This window comes from Thermobia domestica, chromosome 8 (assembly GCF_964235325.1).
Source record: "Thermobia domestica chromosome 8, izTheDome1.hap1.1, whole genome shotgun sequence".
Taxonomy (NCBI): Eukaryota; Metazoa; Arthropoda; class Insecta; order Zygentoma; family Lepismatidae; genus Thermobia; species Thermobia domestica.
In genome coordinates this window covers 203440857-203458340 of record NC_137461.1, presented here as the reverse complement: position 1 = coordinate 203458340, position 17484 = coordinate 203440857, and the positions used below count along the sequence as shown (strand labels likewise).

General features: G+C 34.8%; 1 protein-coding gene across 2 annotated transcripts in view; it reads left to right on the top strand.

The window, feature by feature from the left end:
- Positions 1-17484, top strand: part of LOC145693410 (uncharacterized) — a 185817-nt gene that overhangs the window by 88838 nt on the left and 79495 nt on the right. For both annotated transcript variants that reach the window (XM_081769380.1, XM_081769381.1), the window contains exon 2: positions 16907-17042. In XM_081769380.1, the coding sequence (XP_081625506.1) occupies positions 16907-17042 (136 nt within the window). The remainder of the gene's footprint in view (positions 1-16906; positions 17043-17484) is intronic.

Below are 17484 nucleotides of genomic sequence, written 5' to 3'. Positions count from 1 at the left end.
ACATTTGGGTGAACTAGTCATACCTACAAAACTCCACAATTTTCTTGACTCTCCTCGATTCACTTCTCACTTTATATTTACGAAAGAAGGAGCATATACATGGATAAGCATACCCTATAGTTTTGAAAACGGGAGATCATATGTCTACCAAAAGTTCTAGTGTTTTTTGTGAGTACTCTACAATTTGCTTCCTCCGATGATTTTTTGTCCCGAACTTTCCTTGAATTTGTCCCTATGCATATTTTATAGACTTAAAAATACTAGAGACAGTCACCAGAAAATAATGAGTACACATCCTACATATCCTCTCGTCAAAAATTTCGGAACGAGTCGAATCGACCAATTTTAATTCGTTTTCTTTCCCACAGAGAGCATCTGATCTTTTGTACAATACTGAGGTCAGTTTATTCGCAAGTTAATATCGAGGATGTATATATTTTTCCTTTTTCTTTGCTTGTTACTTAAAATGTTCTGCAAATAACTTCAATAACTTTTGAAATTGTTAGTCTTTACTTGAGCATATGCGTGAAGATGTTTATTACGAACACGACCATAAGAACTGTGATAGATTAATTACAGATAATCTGCTTAGAAACACTGCTGCTTGCATATTAGTTCCAAAACCGGCCGCCTGCACTCGTTCGCTGGTCAAGTAATAACGGAAAAATACGTAGTACATTATATAAAATGAGTTAATATAAAGGACTCCGTTAAAAGAGAAATGCAATGGTCAATTTACGAAGCTATCGTGAAATTTAGGATGTTTCGTGTTCATTTGGAGCTAAATATTTTTTCAGCAGCGAGATTGTATGAGACTTATCCCGAAAGCGAGAACACTCACCACTTTTTTTTTTTTTTTTTTTTTTTTTTTTTTTGCAAGGGATCAATACAAATATAAGTTCCCGCAACATTAGCTGTTTCGTCAGATATGTGTTAATCTTTACTGGAATAGGAATCCTCAATAAAAATATTGTGACAAACAACACCAAAATCGAGTTGTGGGAAACGACACGCCGTTGTTTCAGAGTAGCTTTCGAAAGAAGACTTTATATAAATTTCCTACCTTGTAAATTCAAGAGGTTTCCTTACTCTATGATGTTTATGTTAAAAAAAAAAAAAAAAAAAAAAAAAAAAGATGCCATGGAATTTGTTACTAAAACAACAAATACAAATGCCAGTCTCAAACACCACTCATGAAAATCTATGGTAAAGACATTTCTATCTCCAAAACCAGCCTGAAATGTCACACACTCTTCAAGTGGATAAATATCACACATTACAAATAATAGTAAGAGACGTTCTATTGGTCCCCAACCGGCTTCATTTGTACTCAAGCAGAAAATTTACCCTAATCGCCCTCGTAAATAACACTCCAAATAAGCCATAAATGGCACGTGTTTCCTGTCGAAGTGATACGTTGTTGCCATCGCTAAACTTATATTATCAATAGATACATTATGTAATAATAATAATATTATAATAATACAATCATTAAAGGATATCAATATAATAGTATGGACAGGGGCGGTCAAGGACGGATTTCTGGCGGTGGCAAGGAAAGATTATATATTTTTCTCATCGGGCTTTTGCGGCACTGATGCCTTACGTGGAGGGGGGGAAGGAAAGGGGCAAACCACTTAACATGTTTGGTTCGTACAAGCGTTATAGTTGTGGAAGTTACATAATTTTAACAATATGATATATTTAAGAGTAAAATAAGCACATATCATGAAACTAATGATTGATTTCTTTTTTCTTGTCATTAAAACCTATCCAAATTGAATTCAAATTAAATGAAATATTTCAGTTTAACATCCCAGAACTATGCCCTTCAAGCTAAGAGAAACAAAAGGAGGATGCAACGAAAACAAAAGTAACGAAAAATCTAGATAAATCTGGAAACTACTGAAAAATCAGTAAGCAAGACGGTAAAAATTGCAACATCACTTTCTTTTTCAGCAGGTCAACTGGAAGGCCACCCTCAGTTGAAAGGACCCCTCCCATGTAACTGCCCCTTCTCATTCAGTCACTGAGCGACGTGACTTAGTTGTGTCACTGCTTGTGTAAAGACAGGCAACCGACTAGCGATGAGGAGGGTTAGAAAATAAGTAACAGTAGTTTAAATTTGTATTAGTTAAAGTTGAACTAACCCCTAATTATGTTTCTATATTGGAGTGGCAAAACATGATGTGTACTGTACATTTAAGCAGGCAAACAAATCTCAAACGTATCAATTAAATTTAAAATACTTTAAGTTCAGTGGTGAAAACGAATATATATCTATATATCTATATCTATATCTATCTATCTATCTATCTATCTATCTATCTATCATATATATATATATATATATATATATATATATATATATATATATATATATATATATATATATAGAGAGAGAGAGAGAGAGAGGCTAATACGTCATTCTATTAACTTATAGATCATCCGTTACAACGAATGTTATGACGACTTTTGAGATTGACACGTCTTACAATGTATGCTTTTCCCAGAATTGCAGAATTTTTGTTACCTTTGCATCCCTTTCGAGCCTCTATAGCAGTGACGACGCCAGAGGGGGGGCAAGGGGGCGAGCGCCTCCCTAGTAGCTACTTCTGCCCCCCTGACTGCCACCTAGACTGCCCCCCCAGACTTCTACAATCTTTAAACATTCTACATATAGTATTTTATATGAGTATCACAACCAATCTCATTGTCAAATTGTAGTCTACTTTCCATGCATTTACTATGTGGCAGATTAGTCCTCAGTCTCTCTTCTTTGAGCGTCTGGGTATGCACGCATATTTCTGTTTTCTAATTTAGCGCCTTTTGAGGTAAATTTTAGTTATACTTCTTTCTTATGCTTTTTAATTATTGTGCCTAGCGAACAATAGTAGATTTGGTCAACTTGTTTTCTTCTCATTGGATCAACTTCGGTTGCAAACAAAAGAAAGGTAAAACCAGTTACGTATCTTGTTTGTATTTGGTGCTTGGGGTCCCGGATTCGATCCCAGCCCCCGCCAAGTGAACTTTGTGGTGGGCAAACACCTTGCGCCTGGGTTTCCTTGGGGTTCTCCCGTTTTCTCCCACTTTCTTCATTCCACCATTTCATTCATTACTCATCATCACCGTCTCCTTTAGCCTAACCGGCACAACCGTACGATGAAAACTCAAAGATTTCATTTTTTGTTTGTATTTATTCGGGTTTGAAGTTTTCAGTTTCATATTTTGTTTTATTTAAAACTTTTTTTTCTGAAACATTATTCTCGGCTTTCAATATTCAGAGGATGTTCTTATAACAGCTTAGTTTGCAACTACCAGAGCTTAATTTTTTGAAGGAGATAAAAAGAGTTGTATTTTCCCTTTGTGCAAATGATAATAATAAATTTATGGAATTAAACTGATTCCCAATAAAACGTATTGTCAGTGTGCTGATCTTTCGTTAGTAATTGGTATATACTAGTGCTCCCTTACTTATTTTGTTTCAAAGCACTGACGTGACGTCTACCGTATTGACTAGGAACTGCTGAAAAATTCGTACCCCAACCGAGGAGTGCACGTGGAATGGTGAAGTTTTACTTCTTCTACACTTCCCCCGAGAGTCAATACCTTGTACAGTGCTCCAGTTTTTGCAGAAAAGTTAAACAATCTGAAGATTTCCTTGCACCACTGTTCGTTGCACTACCTCTATCAGATCTAAAATGGAGTCCTTTCAAGTGCTATTTAAGTTTGGGAAATAAGTACACGTAATAGTTATACGGAGCTAAATCTGCGGAATAAGAATGATGATCTAGACATTGAAACCCTAGATTATGCAATGCCAGTTGTGTTCGCAGGGGCTTGATGGACAGATGTATTCTCCTGAAGGAGCATAATTCCTTTCTTTTCATTTTACTATACACTTTAAAAACTATATAAATAATAGTTTAAATTATTTTTGTCACTCAAAACCTGGGGTGGCCTAGGCCCTCCAGCCCCGGGCTATATCAACCACTGACTGAAATGCTGTAATTTTCGAAAATAATGTCACAAATTACATCCATGACTTCGGGAAGAGTCATTGCTTTTAATCATCCTGGACGTAAAGCATAATTTGTAGAGAAATCGCCACGTTTATACTAAGCCACTCACAACTTCACCACTGTATACAACGGAGGAGAGTTCCGTGGTGTTTCACTAATTTCCTAATTAATTTACTTCGGTGACTTTCCTTAGTGGAACAAAAATGTTATAACAGTTAGGATCTGGATGTTTGTGAAATTATCTGTTTGGGGACACATAATCACTCCAGAGGCCTGAGAAACAACAAGAATTTCATTATTAATATGAAAATTTGTATTTGTACATACAGAGATATGTTTTTCTAAACTACGGTTTCATTTTTCTACCTAGTACCTACGCTCCTTCTGGATTCGACTACGACATTTTCAGCAGCTCCTCGTAAATTCTCTCTCTCTCTCTCTCTCTCTCCATATATATATATATATATATATATATATATATATATATTATATATATATATATAGATAGATAGATAGATAGATAGATAGATAGATAGATAGATAGAGAGAGAGAGAGAGAGACGTAGCATATAGTTACTAGACGAATGTGTTACTTGTAGTATACGCGAATTCAATTTATGTTTAGGCTTCAAAAGTTTCATTGAAAAATATTTCATGTGCAGACGTTACTTATTTGTTGGTAACAAATTTTACTTGAAATAACTTTAATTTATAATCATATAGGTCTAATATAAAAACAGCAACGAAATACACAATGTAATGTAAAATAAGTCAAACGTAATAAATATGTCATTTCTGGTATGGCAAATAGCCGCCCCCCCGAAAATGTATCTGCCCCTCCTTTGCCCCCCTAAGAACTTAAAGCTGGCGTCGTCACTGCTCTATAGTTTGCTTCTGACAAAAGGAAAGTTTTCTGCATCAATAAGTAACTATTCCAAAAAACAAACTGTGTGATTCTAACGACTGCAAAAATGTTTTTGATATGTTTCAAGTCAGATATAAATGCCTATTTTTGTTTCGTTACATAAAATACGTTATTATCTTTTCTATCTATATGACCACTTTAAAAAAATACTAGAGAGAAGAAAAATGAATTCCTTCAGGGAGGGAATTACATTTTTGTCACACGGAATATCCCATTCACCATTCCCATTAATTCGTACACTGTACCAGCTAATGTTTTATGACCTAATTACGTCACTCTGTGCCAACTAGGTTGCTACTCTATTTGGAGTTCGCAGGGAAGTGCTATTTGAACCATTTCCCAAACAAATAACTTTCAAGCAAACATCCTTCAGAAATTCATTCTGGTGATGGGCATTTTTGCTAACCCTCACTCACCCTCACCCTCAATCAATTCCCTCATCCTTACCCTCATTCACCCTCACCCTCATCCACCCTCACCCTCAGTCGACTCCTTCACCCTCACCCTCAGACACCCTCACCCTCAGTTGATTCCCTCATATTCGCCCTCAGCCACCCTCACCCTCAGTCGACTCCTTCACCCTCACCCTCATACACCCTCACCCTCAGTTGATTCCCTCATATTCGCCCTCAGCCACCCTCACCCTCAGTCGACTCCTTCACCCTCACCCTCAGACACCCTCACCCTCAATAGTCTCTTTCACCCTCACCCTCAGACACCCTCACCCTCAATAGTTCTTTCACCCTCACCCTCAGACACCCTCACCCTCAATAGTCTCTTTCACCCTCACCCTCAGACACCCTCACCCTCAATAGTCTCTTTCACCCTCACCCTCAGACACCCTCACCCTCAATAGTCTCTTTCACCCTCACCCTCAGACACCCTCACCCTCAATAGTCTCTTTCACCCTCACCCTCAGACACCCTCACCCTCATATACCGAAATGAGGGTGAGTGAGGGTGAGGGCGGCCCTCTTGAGGGCAAAAATGAGTGAGGGTGCCCATCTCTGCTATGTACGTATATGTTGTCTGACACACACACCACACCTAACCTTTCTGAACATTTTTAAATGTTGTAGTCCCTCTTGTGCCCGTAGCTCTCTAAAGTTTATTTACTTAATAATTCGGCCCGAGCGATAGCTATGATCAAGAGCATATGCTAATTTTTCGACTCATATTGAAATCTTCCACTTTGCGTTATTACATACAGGTAGAAAAAAATCAGTCTTAGGAAAACCACTAAAATTATCAGTTAAACCGGACATACTTTTTTTTTTTTTTTAAAAAAAAAAAAAAAGAAAATCTAGATATTAGTCTATCAAACAAGAAATGAATTGTTGCTGGTCCTGATTTCTGACATCAAGGTCAAACCGAAGGCCAAATATTTAAAATCTTTCGATTCAAATTTCGAGCTTGTGCTTCTACTCCAGGCTAAAGCTGCGCTCTTCACGACTTTTTTCCCCTCCAAATATCGATTCCGTGATGGGGCTCAGGAAGTCAACACTTACAATTACTTTACTGTTAGGTTGCAGATGAGTTTCAGTATGGGCTACGTTATTCAAATAAAGTTTTTCAGACATTATTAGCGTAGACAGAAAACTGTACAGCGAAGAGAAAGATGGAAAAATGAATGGTTAACTTTAAAGAAACCGCTCCAGTTGAAATGCTTATACAGACACGGACAATGACACGGAGAACCAGTCGTATTAACAAATGCTGAAACAAATCTTCAATTATGCGCTTATTCACCTAAAAATCACCTTCACTAATATGTGTGCTCACTAGGAGCGTATCCCCAGCGTGTACGTTAACATATACTTACGAGAGAATACCTATATCTCAAATTTTGGGTACAGTTTCAAAAGTTCATTTCCGTAAACTGTAAAAGGCAGTGATTACTATGCTAATTATCACAAATTAAATGCAACTTTGAGTTGCATACACACAAACTACTAGGGAATGAAGACCATGTGCTAACATGAGTACACTGGAAAATGAAATAACATGTTATAACAAAAATTAAAATAAGATGATAATCGATACAAATGTAGAGGATAAATATGACATGTCCGAACTTCGCCAAGTACGGTAGAAGAAGCTATTTGTCTACTTCTTCTTGGCCAACCGCTAAGAACATTTATAAATCCATATGTGGCTTTGTTATGCGCAATTAGTACATTCAAATTCACGAACGATGACAAACTGAAGGGTACGAAGGTACAGTTGCAAGTAACAACCGTAGTCATAATAATATAATTCAACTAAACAACGTTGAAAGTGTTGGGTAACTAGGTGGTAAGTAGAAATGACTAAAACTGAATAGATTACATCGATCATTCCGAAGAAATTTGGAGTTATACTGAGCATAGTTTTGGGGGGGAAGCGAGCATTCCCGGTGGGGATACTTCAGCTGACTTCTTTGGGGGAGAACAAAATGTGATTGAGGGGGGAAATCCCCCTCATCCCCCCGGTAATTCGCACCGTGCTTACAAGTTGCAACACGTAACAAAAATGGTTAGGAATAAACTCAAACTTCGCAACAAGCTCGTTTTTACAGAACAGAAATTTGTAACAAAGCTAAACTACGTATAATGAACTCTCGAGCTAAAATACAAATCTAACCTCAAGAATTAAACTTAACAGACTGTATTTAACCTGGTAACTATTTTCTATTGCCAAATTTTGAGCCGGAGGGACGTGCTTTTATTACTTATTTCAGAATACTTTAGTCCCTAAATGTAAACTTAATAACATTTAAAACTAGCTATATAAATAGGGCGACCATAATTGTAAAACCTGAAAACGGGACAACTAAAAAGAAAAAAACAGTAGTAGACCACTACATTATATAGTAAATAATATATTCTGGAAACGGACACGTTCATATATATATACGTATATATGTAAACATATTTAGTGGAAACGAAATTTTTCACTAAATTCGCAGTGTAAACGAACACAACACGAAAACTATAAATCATATTCACATGCAAAGTTTCCGGCTAACAAAAACTCAAAACTCGTTACACCACATAGGAATTAAACTACATAATAAACTATCAAAAGCTGTGAAACAAATACCAAATTTGCAGTTTAAAATTAATTTTAAATTATTGTAACATAATCAGCTATTTTGTAGTATAGATGAGTAGTTTAATCAGACTGTTTTTTATAAGCCAAAAATTAAAATTTACTTTCTTTGTCGAGCAAAATATATATTACGTACAAACGGCAGTTATTGAAATGTTTTGTATCGTGTGACGAAGATATAAACTCAAGAATTCCTAAAACGGATAATTAATTGAATACATAAATTACTGCAATCGTACTTGCTTGAAGTTCCTGTTCCATTCGGTAAGTCAGGTTTACTAACTTGGGAGGACCAATGTTGCCATCTCATCAAGGTGCTCATTATGGAGGGGCGGAATGAGCTAATTCATTCCGAGTGTGCTAAGCATAAATTAATCAGAGTGTAGGTATAGCCATGGTTAAAGATCACTAATTTATAAAAATGTCCGCGTGTTGCCCTTCGTCCACATGTTTGAAAACATACACGGTTGCTGTTTCCACACTTAAATTTTACAACAGACTCCTCGGACGCACACGATCCCCAGAAGAAAACCTCTCCTGTAGACAACGAACACCTCCTTACGTTTTATTGTGTTGCCAACACTCAACCAATACCCTCGCCCGCCAGGTGCCAAGCTATCAGCATCTTTCGTCATGCCCGACAGGTTTGGGTTTGTTATTTACTTCTTTCACTTGCATAAAACGGGACAAATACTACGTTTTTCCTTTTACTGACGGGACGGCCGGGACACGCCCCGGAAACGGGACTATCCCGGTCAAAACGGATGTATGGTCGCCCTATATATAAATCACCAGTCTCTACTGACTTTGTTCTTTACCTTTCCCACCTAGAAAAGAAGAAAAAATTGGACAGGTCAGGCAACAAGGTTAGCTTTGGCTAAGCGTATCCTTATTAGAGAGTAATGAAGACAGATAGCCGGTAAAACGAAAAAAAAATCCAGATCCTGCAACACGACGAGACAAACTCGCACCATAAGGTACCTAGGTAGAAAGACATTATGACAAAGTGAATATTATATGGTAGGGAGGGAAAGTTTGTATACTATGTACGGCATGAAAATACTGGTGTTACCACCTAGTAACTTTACACCGGATTATTATGGTTTTGTCACGTGATTCAGACAAGTAATCTCATTGGAAGTTGAAAGGACTTTCTTACTTTTATAATGGACGGCAGTTTTTTTTTTTTTTTTTGTAAACTATAATTATTTTGTTTTTCCTAATGAAGTTGATGTAGGAGAGCAAACATTTGAATTGAATATAATATTCGAATTGAAAATAATATCTATTTATCAACTCGACATTTAAAACATGCTACAACATGACATTTTTATTTAGTGTTCTTGCGTGCTAGGAAAATGAACAAAGGTCAAGATCTTTTCTTTCTTACTTTTTCTTTAAGACTTGGTTTTCATCAATTAACTTAATGTTCAGAAGTTGCCTATGACTAATATTTTCACAAACTATATATTACAAAATAAATAAAGTAATTTAATGTGTCTGATCACCATTTGTAAACAATGTTTCTAGTTTTTCTTCATATAGTATTTAGTATTAATATTCTTAGGTTTAAAATCAATTATTTCTTTTCATAATATAATGGAGAATGTCTGTTTTTTTTTTTCATTTATCTACCTGAAAAGAAGAACGTGTGGAATATATGAAAATAAACAGTGTGAAGTTTTTTCGTTTTTCATTGTATTAGATAATGTTCATGGTGTTTTAATTAATTATATTAATATTTGATTTTAATAATGAGATTATTTATCTCATTTTTAAATGATCTCGCGCAAGGAATCAAATACTCCAGCAGCTTGCTATATGCTGATGATATGAAGTCGTTCAGATTAGTCAACAATGAGATTGATAATTATTTATTACAATAAGATTTAAATGCAGTAAACACGTGGTGAAGAAACAATTTTCTAAAGATTAATGTTAAGAAAACAAAATTGTTGACATACACCAATAAAATTTAATATTATATCAGTAAATACGAGGACAATGGTGTACAAATAGAGAAAGTAAGTAAGATGTAGGTATTTTATTTGATAATCAAAGTTTTCTTAGCATACAAGATACCAGAAGGATAATAGGTTTTAGTTTTAACAGTGGCCTGTATTTCAGAGAGATAAAACACATGTATGTTTATATAAACTACTTGTAAGACCAAAACTAGCATTTGATTCGGTAATATGAAACAGCTTTCTAAAACTTCGACAAACAAAATAGAATATGTGCAAAAATAGAATCTGTTTTATTCGACTGCTATGTTTAAAGATGAAAATGACCTAGCATTCACATAGCTATGAATATTGGTGTTTTGGAAAGTCTTACGAATAGAAGAAAAAAATTGACAAGGTTTGCTTGCAAAAAAAAAAAAAAAAAAAAAGGAACGATTGATAATGACTGTTTGCGGAACATAGGTTTTAAACTACCAAATTATAACATAATAAATAGCCCGATTTTAGTTACTCTAAATCGGAAATTTTAAAAAGATTGACAGATTCTTTAAGTACATAAATTTAGACTTACTGTATTAAGCAAGTGATGTATTAGTGTATTAAGCTTTTATGAGATCTTACCGATAGTTTTTAAGCAATTACGTTTAGAAACATGGAGCTAAAATGTAACATTAAGACTTTTTTTTTTTTAAGCTTTTCGTTGTTTTAGCAGTAGCGGTTCGTGGTCTGTAGAAGCACCGGTTGCAATGTTGCAATATCAAAGATGTGTAGGTACGCGCAAGTGTTCCCTTCCCCCAGCATTCTTGAGTCTTATCCAAAACATATTCAGGAAATATGAAGAGGGAAGTCCTTTTAAGCTCTATTTGTATATTTATTGATTAAAGTATATTCTCTAATATTGATTTAATACTAGCTATTTCCTTTTTTTTTCAAACCACCACTATCAATGTACGTTTATACGCTATTTATATACAAAACTTCACTCACGTCACTGAACAAGAGATCAATCAAATATATAGCATGTGCTGAAAGCCATGAATGATATCGTTAACCCGAAAAGAAGAAAAAAGCAAGAAAATTGCATATATTCATGCACGCAGTTAAACAAAATTATTTAAGTAAACTATGGATTATTTTAAAATGGAAGATCTTTCTTCGTTCTTTTCGACCTTCAAATTTTTCTATGACTTCATTGAAAATTTTTCTATGACTTCATTGAAATCTGAAGTGCTACTCGCCAGGTTTTTCTAAATAGAAAGCATCGCTACTGGAAATATTTTCTGTTTATTTTCTTTAGGGTACAGAAACACCTCTCTCCTCCGACAATATGCATTTTGTTAGCATTTCTTTGTATGAAAAAACGGACAAAGAGTCCATTTTCAATAACCACGTATTTTTGTCTGCTGTTCTACTATAAAGAGCATGAAATCTTAAGATTTTTTCCTTCGAAAATTAAAAAAAAAAAGTAATATTAGTTTAACATTCCAGCAATTTAGGCTAAAGAAGACAGATGAGTATTGAAAGTGAATGTTTGGGATTAATTTTGTTATGCTCTGCACCGGAAATCGAACACGGGATCATGTGCACGAAAGACACAGAGCTAGTAATTAGACCAGTGGTAAGACATTTTCTGCTTCGAGACTCGATCGCCCCTCCCCCAGAATAGGATATTTTTTATTTTAAAAATACAACCTATAACAAGAATTTTCACCTTTGTATTATAAATGTAAAATAAAACCTATTGACTTCGAACGACGCCCTCCCCCAAACATTCAACCTGGATCCGCCCCTGCGACCACCATTGTTTTTTTTTTTTTTTTGCGAGTTTCTGTTTTGTGAATAACTTCTTTCTTCCAAGCGTCTGTATGTTACCTTATCAATTGAGTCAAGCGCTGCCAAGCGGAGGAATTCGTAACTATTACAAAAGCTGACTATATACCAGTGGCAGGAAAAGGTGCAACAAGGAAGCAATACGGGAGGATAGCAGCGACGCAGGAATAAATCCACTTCCTCATGTTGAGAGATAGGAGCTCGCTGCTATATGCTCAATGTTACTGCTTCCAGTTGCAACGCTCACTGCAACTGGAAATATAAATCACTCTCTTTCAGTTTTTTTATTGATTTTTTTTTAGAAATGCATCAATACTGTTTTGTGCTCAAGAGCAAAGGTTTATTTTTTACTGATACACTACTTTAATACCTAAAAATATCTTAAGTATTAAAAAAAATAGCCGGTTGCACAACCGTGCAACATATAGTACCAGGCGCCGCTGTATTTTAGGTAAATAGAGAGCTTGACAATTTTAACACCGTTGACAAGGAGTTGTTTCTACCTAATTGACTTTTATCTACATTGTGTTTTATATTAGTGCTCCTCTTTTTACTCTTTGCTTACATATTATTGCTATTATCATTTGTATTATTATTCCATCGTAATGTACTGCTCTGATATCACAAGATACGCTGCATTTTTGCCAACAAGGTGTTCGCGGCACTGAAATAAAGATTATTATTTATACTGTATTAAGATTAGACGAGAAAAAATAAAAAATAAAGTAAAAATTCTAATTAAAGCACGCATACTTCACAAACTCAATTTTCACATCGTCTTTTCATCTGGAACTCCTAAACTTATTATATGAACTTATTGATAAAGATGAATAAGCAATAAATGAGACAAAATATACAGCTTGACCACAAAATGCCACTACTGTCGATAGAATATGCAAATAGTCAAGGTTGTATATTCCCGTTTTATTTCATCACATAAACTCCTACTATTTTAGGTAGAAAGATTAAAATCACTTAAACACAAAAAGGCTTGATTTACCAAACATAGACTTAATTAATAGTAATATTTTCATGAAATCAAATTTATATACTAATGTCAAGCTATGTCATAGGATAATCAGAACGAAGAAATAAAGTCGACCAATTTATTTCGTTTATATACGTTGCTTCAGTACCATGATTTAGATTTTCTGATTAACCTAAGTATTGAAAACTGAATTTTTAGCAATTTATTTAATGTAAGTTGCTATTAATTAAAACATTTAAGTAATACATCTTCCCTCTCGCTAAGTGAGTTGTAAGCAAAAATTTATGTTCCAAAACGAAATTTTCTTTAATAATTTCCAGAATATATATATATATAAAGAAAGTTCCATATATAATGTCACAATATAAAATTTCCGTATTACTACAACGAAACTGTTAAAAAACTATCAGGAGAATTTGTAACTTGTAAATCTATACTCAATTTAATAAATACTAGTTGTTTTGCACGAAAGCAAAATATTAAATTTTGGGCCCTCACAATTTTTAACTTAACAAGAAAGGCAACTTTACAGTAGTAATACTGGTTGATACTTGTAACAACAAATTATGCAAAACAAGATAAAAAGCCTTTAAAACCAATAAAAAAGGTAATTAGTTATGTGCCCACTTGAGTCTAGATATTTTTCTGCATAATAATAGCATTTATTTATTCTCCGCTGTTATTAATCTGTACCTGAAAGGTGTCCAGTGACGACGGAAAACCTCCTTTGAAGCCGTCCCACATTATCAATCTGAACGATGTTTAAACTGGAAAGCCGTTCGTCTGGAAATATTGATGTAGGTTTTTTTACTATTCAAAATTGTCCTTTCTTTTATTATCAGTGTTTCATGTTTTACCACGAGGAGGCGCTGCAATGAAGTACAAATCAAATGTTAACTCAACGAAGTGCGCACTATATAATGTGCACTCCAGTTGAATTATTGCACTTTATATTACATACTCGAAATGTGTCTCTTCGCACTTTTGGCAACAGCCATAAAAACACAGGAAGAATGTAATTAAAAGAAATCCTGACAACCATTCAATTGCTTCAGTATTTATCCCAGTAGCGTCCTTTCATATTTTGCCAGGGGTAGGCAAGAAACAATTTATTTTATTACTATTTTAATATATAACCAATTAAAAATTATGGACTTCTCAAACTCAGGGGATATATATGTCCCCTTGCCATCCCCATATGACGCCCTTAATTTATCCTCTCCTTTTATACAAGCCCTTGTCAATATGATTAACACAACTTTTCACCCGATCCGAAAATCCAAAAAGACAGCTTCGTATGCAATTATATCTGTTGAAGATCTATCTGTCTACAAAATTTGCTTGTTTTAGGTGACTCCTTCTATGCGAAAAGCTGATGACAGACATATATATTATTGTACTAATAGTAAAGGTTAACTGCGCATTAGCAATTTATACATGCTATAGTTGAAGTAAAGCTTTCTTTTAATTCCTAGCTCTTATACAAGTATAGAAAGACGTCATGTTGGATATATGTTTGAGTTTTTCCTTGCCTATTTATTTTAAAAGTAATTTTCTACTATTGTTACGTAGGAAAGATCTTAAAAGTAACTACTTTCAAGGCTGGCTGTAACAAAGATCAGCCATGCTACTTATTCACATAATTAAAAAAATGTAAAATTCAAAGGTGTGCAATACATGGGAAGATTTAGTAATTTACCAAAGAATCCTGGTGCATTAAGAGTTTATGTAATAAACTTCACATTACATAACAACCTTCTGGACCCATTTATTTCACTTACATTAATGGAATACCATTAGAAAATGAAGAAGTTAAAATAAATTGTAACATCGACAGAAAATCCAACATTATTAATATAATGCCAATATGTAGTAATGATATAGCCTGTTGATAAAGTCACATATGACGGAAATGTGATTGCTAGATTTGGAAGTGTACAGTTTGTGCACTACCCAAAAATCGGTGCTTTGCCGGCTGTTATGATCGAGCTGCAGTCGCAAGGTCTGTCTTCGTGAGTTTGAATTTTGGTCAGAGCATAGGTTTTATGTATTGTCTCTTTAGTTTTTTTTAATCGTCTTGTTAAGTCTAAAGGGCACAACCGTGCTGCATAAAACCCAATAAAATAAAAGTATTTGTTATAATTTTGTCATTTACATGTTATGCCGTTAGTCGGTGTCCATCAAGGATGTTATAAAATAGAGGATTTGCACATACATATCTTCATCCTATGACCTCAGTGAAGCCAAAAACAACTGAGCATCGTCGGAACCGGCACGTCTAATTGGCTACTCTTGCTTCCGCCATGATTGTTGGCTCGAAACATTGCGATCTTAGTCGTGCGGAGCAGGCAAAGTAGGTGTGGCGAAGCAGTGACGTAAAGCTTCACAATTTTGTTGTATGGGCAGATCCTCTATTTTATAACATCCTTGGTGTCCACTCTACGCCAAAGCCACCTAAGTGTTGTTGGTTCTATTAGCATTTTCATTTAAATATATATTCGATAGATTGGGATCCGGTATTAAATGGCAAATATACTAATATATCTTTAGGTATTTGTGAGACATGAGCTTCAAAATATAAACAGCGTCTTCGTGGGTTTTCTTGGTGTTTCCCCGTTTTCTCACACTTTATTCATTCCACCATTTCATCCATTATTATCATCGTCTCTCGCAGCCTCGGTGCGTAACGTGGAACGTTAAACTTACATCTGTAAACACAATTTCCTCCAAATTTTGATTTTTCACGTATAAGCCTTTGGCATGGCGCTGTCGATGTCACTAACCTATGATTTTCTAATCTGAATCCAATCTGCCCTGCCGTGTGGGTGAATTTAGAAAGTCTGGGGTGTATGTTGTGAATACGTAGGACCTAGTCTAGAACATTTCTCGGAGAAGATTCTGTACTGTAACTGGTGGTCTGGATTCTCAGACCTGGAAGCAAACTGAAAGAAACATGGTGGAATGTTTAAGAAAATTTGTTGAATGTGACGACGGATATTTAGAAAATTTCACGGAAAAATTTGTATGCCATTGCACCAGTTCTACTTTTGGTTAGTTGGTTCTTTGGAGTTTAACGTCTTTTACTTTTTCTAATAGCGCCAAGTCTATATGAAGCAGAATCTACTGTTTAAAAGCAATTATTTCCAACTTCCCAATGTATGACGTACAGTTAGCGAAAAAGATTCTTTCCATTTGATGAAATTAGTTTCGTAAATAACTTCAGAATGGAAGGACAGTTTGAGTACAGTCTTCAGGAATTTAAAAGGGGTGTAATTTTCTGTATGTTCCAGCCATATCACTGTTTACGTTCCAATTATACAACCGTTATTCCCAAAATAAATTTCACTAAACGGAAAGAACTTTTGTCTCTGACTGTACAAACAGGCTTTTACAATCAAATCCAGGATAGAAAGAATAGGTTGAGCAAAGAGGGAGAGAGAACGAGATAGTTGGAATAGAATAAAACAAGTGTTGGATCAACGAGTAATGTATTTGCAAAACCACCGAGTACGTCCTCTTTGATTGTCACCACCATGTTCAATCAATGCTATCTTCTTACTCTCTCCTTCCAGCTCTTTTTAGTGCGACTTCGGACTTCAAACTATGATGTCTCAGAGCATCGAATTGGGAACACCTGGTTTAAAGTGCAGTCCGGGTCATTACTCATGCTTCTATCCGAGACAAGTATTCCGACCGGGAATCGAATGCAGAATCACACGTATAGAAAGCACGTGTGATAGCTACTCGGCTACGAATCGACACTCCTCCTTTGGTTCCAAAATTTGAACTCATGTTGTACAAAGATTATTATTATGTACTTGGAAGTAGACAGAGAAGAACATCATTTGACACATTTTCAAAATGTTACGGTTACTTTTGTGTGTTAATCCGTCTGGAAAACCATTTTCTGTACATCCTATTTTACGCAAAATAGCATATCACTTCAGTAGACTACAGTGTGTATTTAAGACATTATTCGAAATTAACATTCATAAAATAAGTAAGAATATATATTTATTTAAGATATTTCGCATGTATTTCTTTGTTTAAATATGTAACGTTTCCTTCTCTTTTGTTTCTTTTACCAGAGAAGAGGAAATTCCACTCAACATAAGTGAGTCTGAAATCGTGAGAAAGGTTCTAAAGGAGATCAACACAGAAATGAGAGTACGAAGTTTGACAAAACTAGAAATCCCAGATTACAGCTTCTCTTGCTTTGGGAGGGTAAGTAGAAGTGATAATTATTCTGTGTATTACCTTTAACCCCTTTTAGTCTATAACGTCAATAATGTCCCCCTCATATATATTGTACTATAGAAATCTATATAGTGTCTTCCACTAATAAAAAAAAAAGTAGCATCTTTATGAGCAATATCTGCAGTAGTATATTTCTAACATGTTCATAACTACTCTAGTACATCATCGAATTGGCTCTTGGTATCCAGAAACTTGTAATGCATTTTTTTCCTGATTTCAATATATATATATATATATATATATATATATATATATATATATATATATATATATATATATATATATATATATATATATATATTCTAGTTTAATGTTATGTTTTGTATTACCGAAAAATTAAAAGTAGAAACTCGGTGTTTTCAGATTTAAATACTATTACTTCTTTTTGTTCTTAAACATATATTCGTAT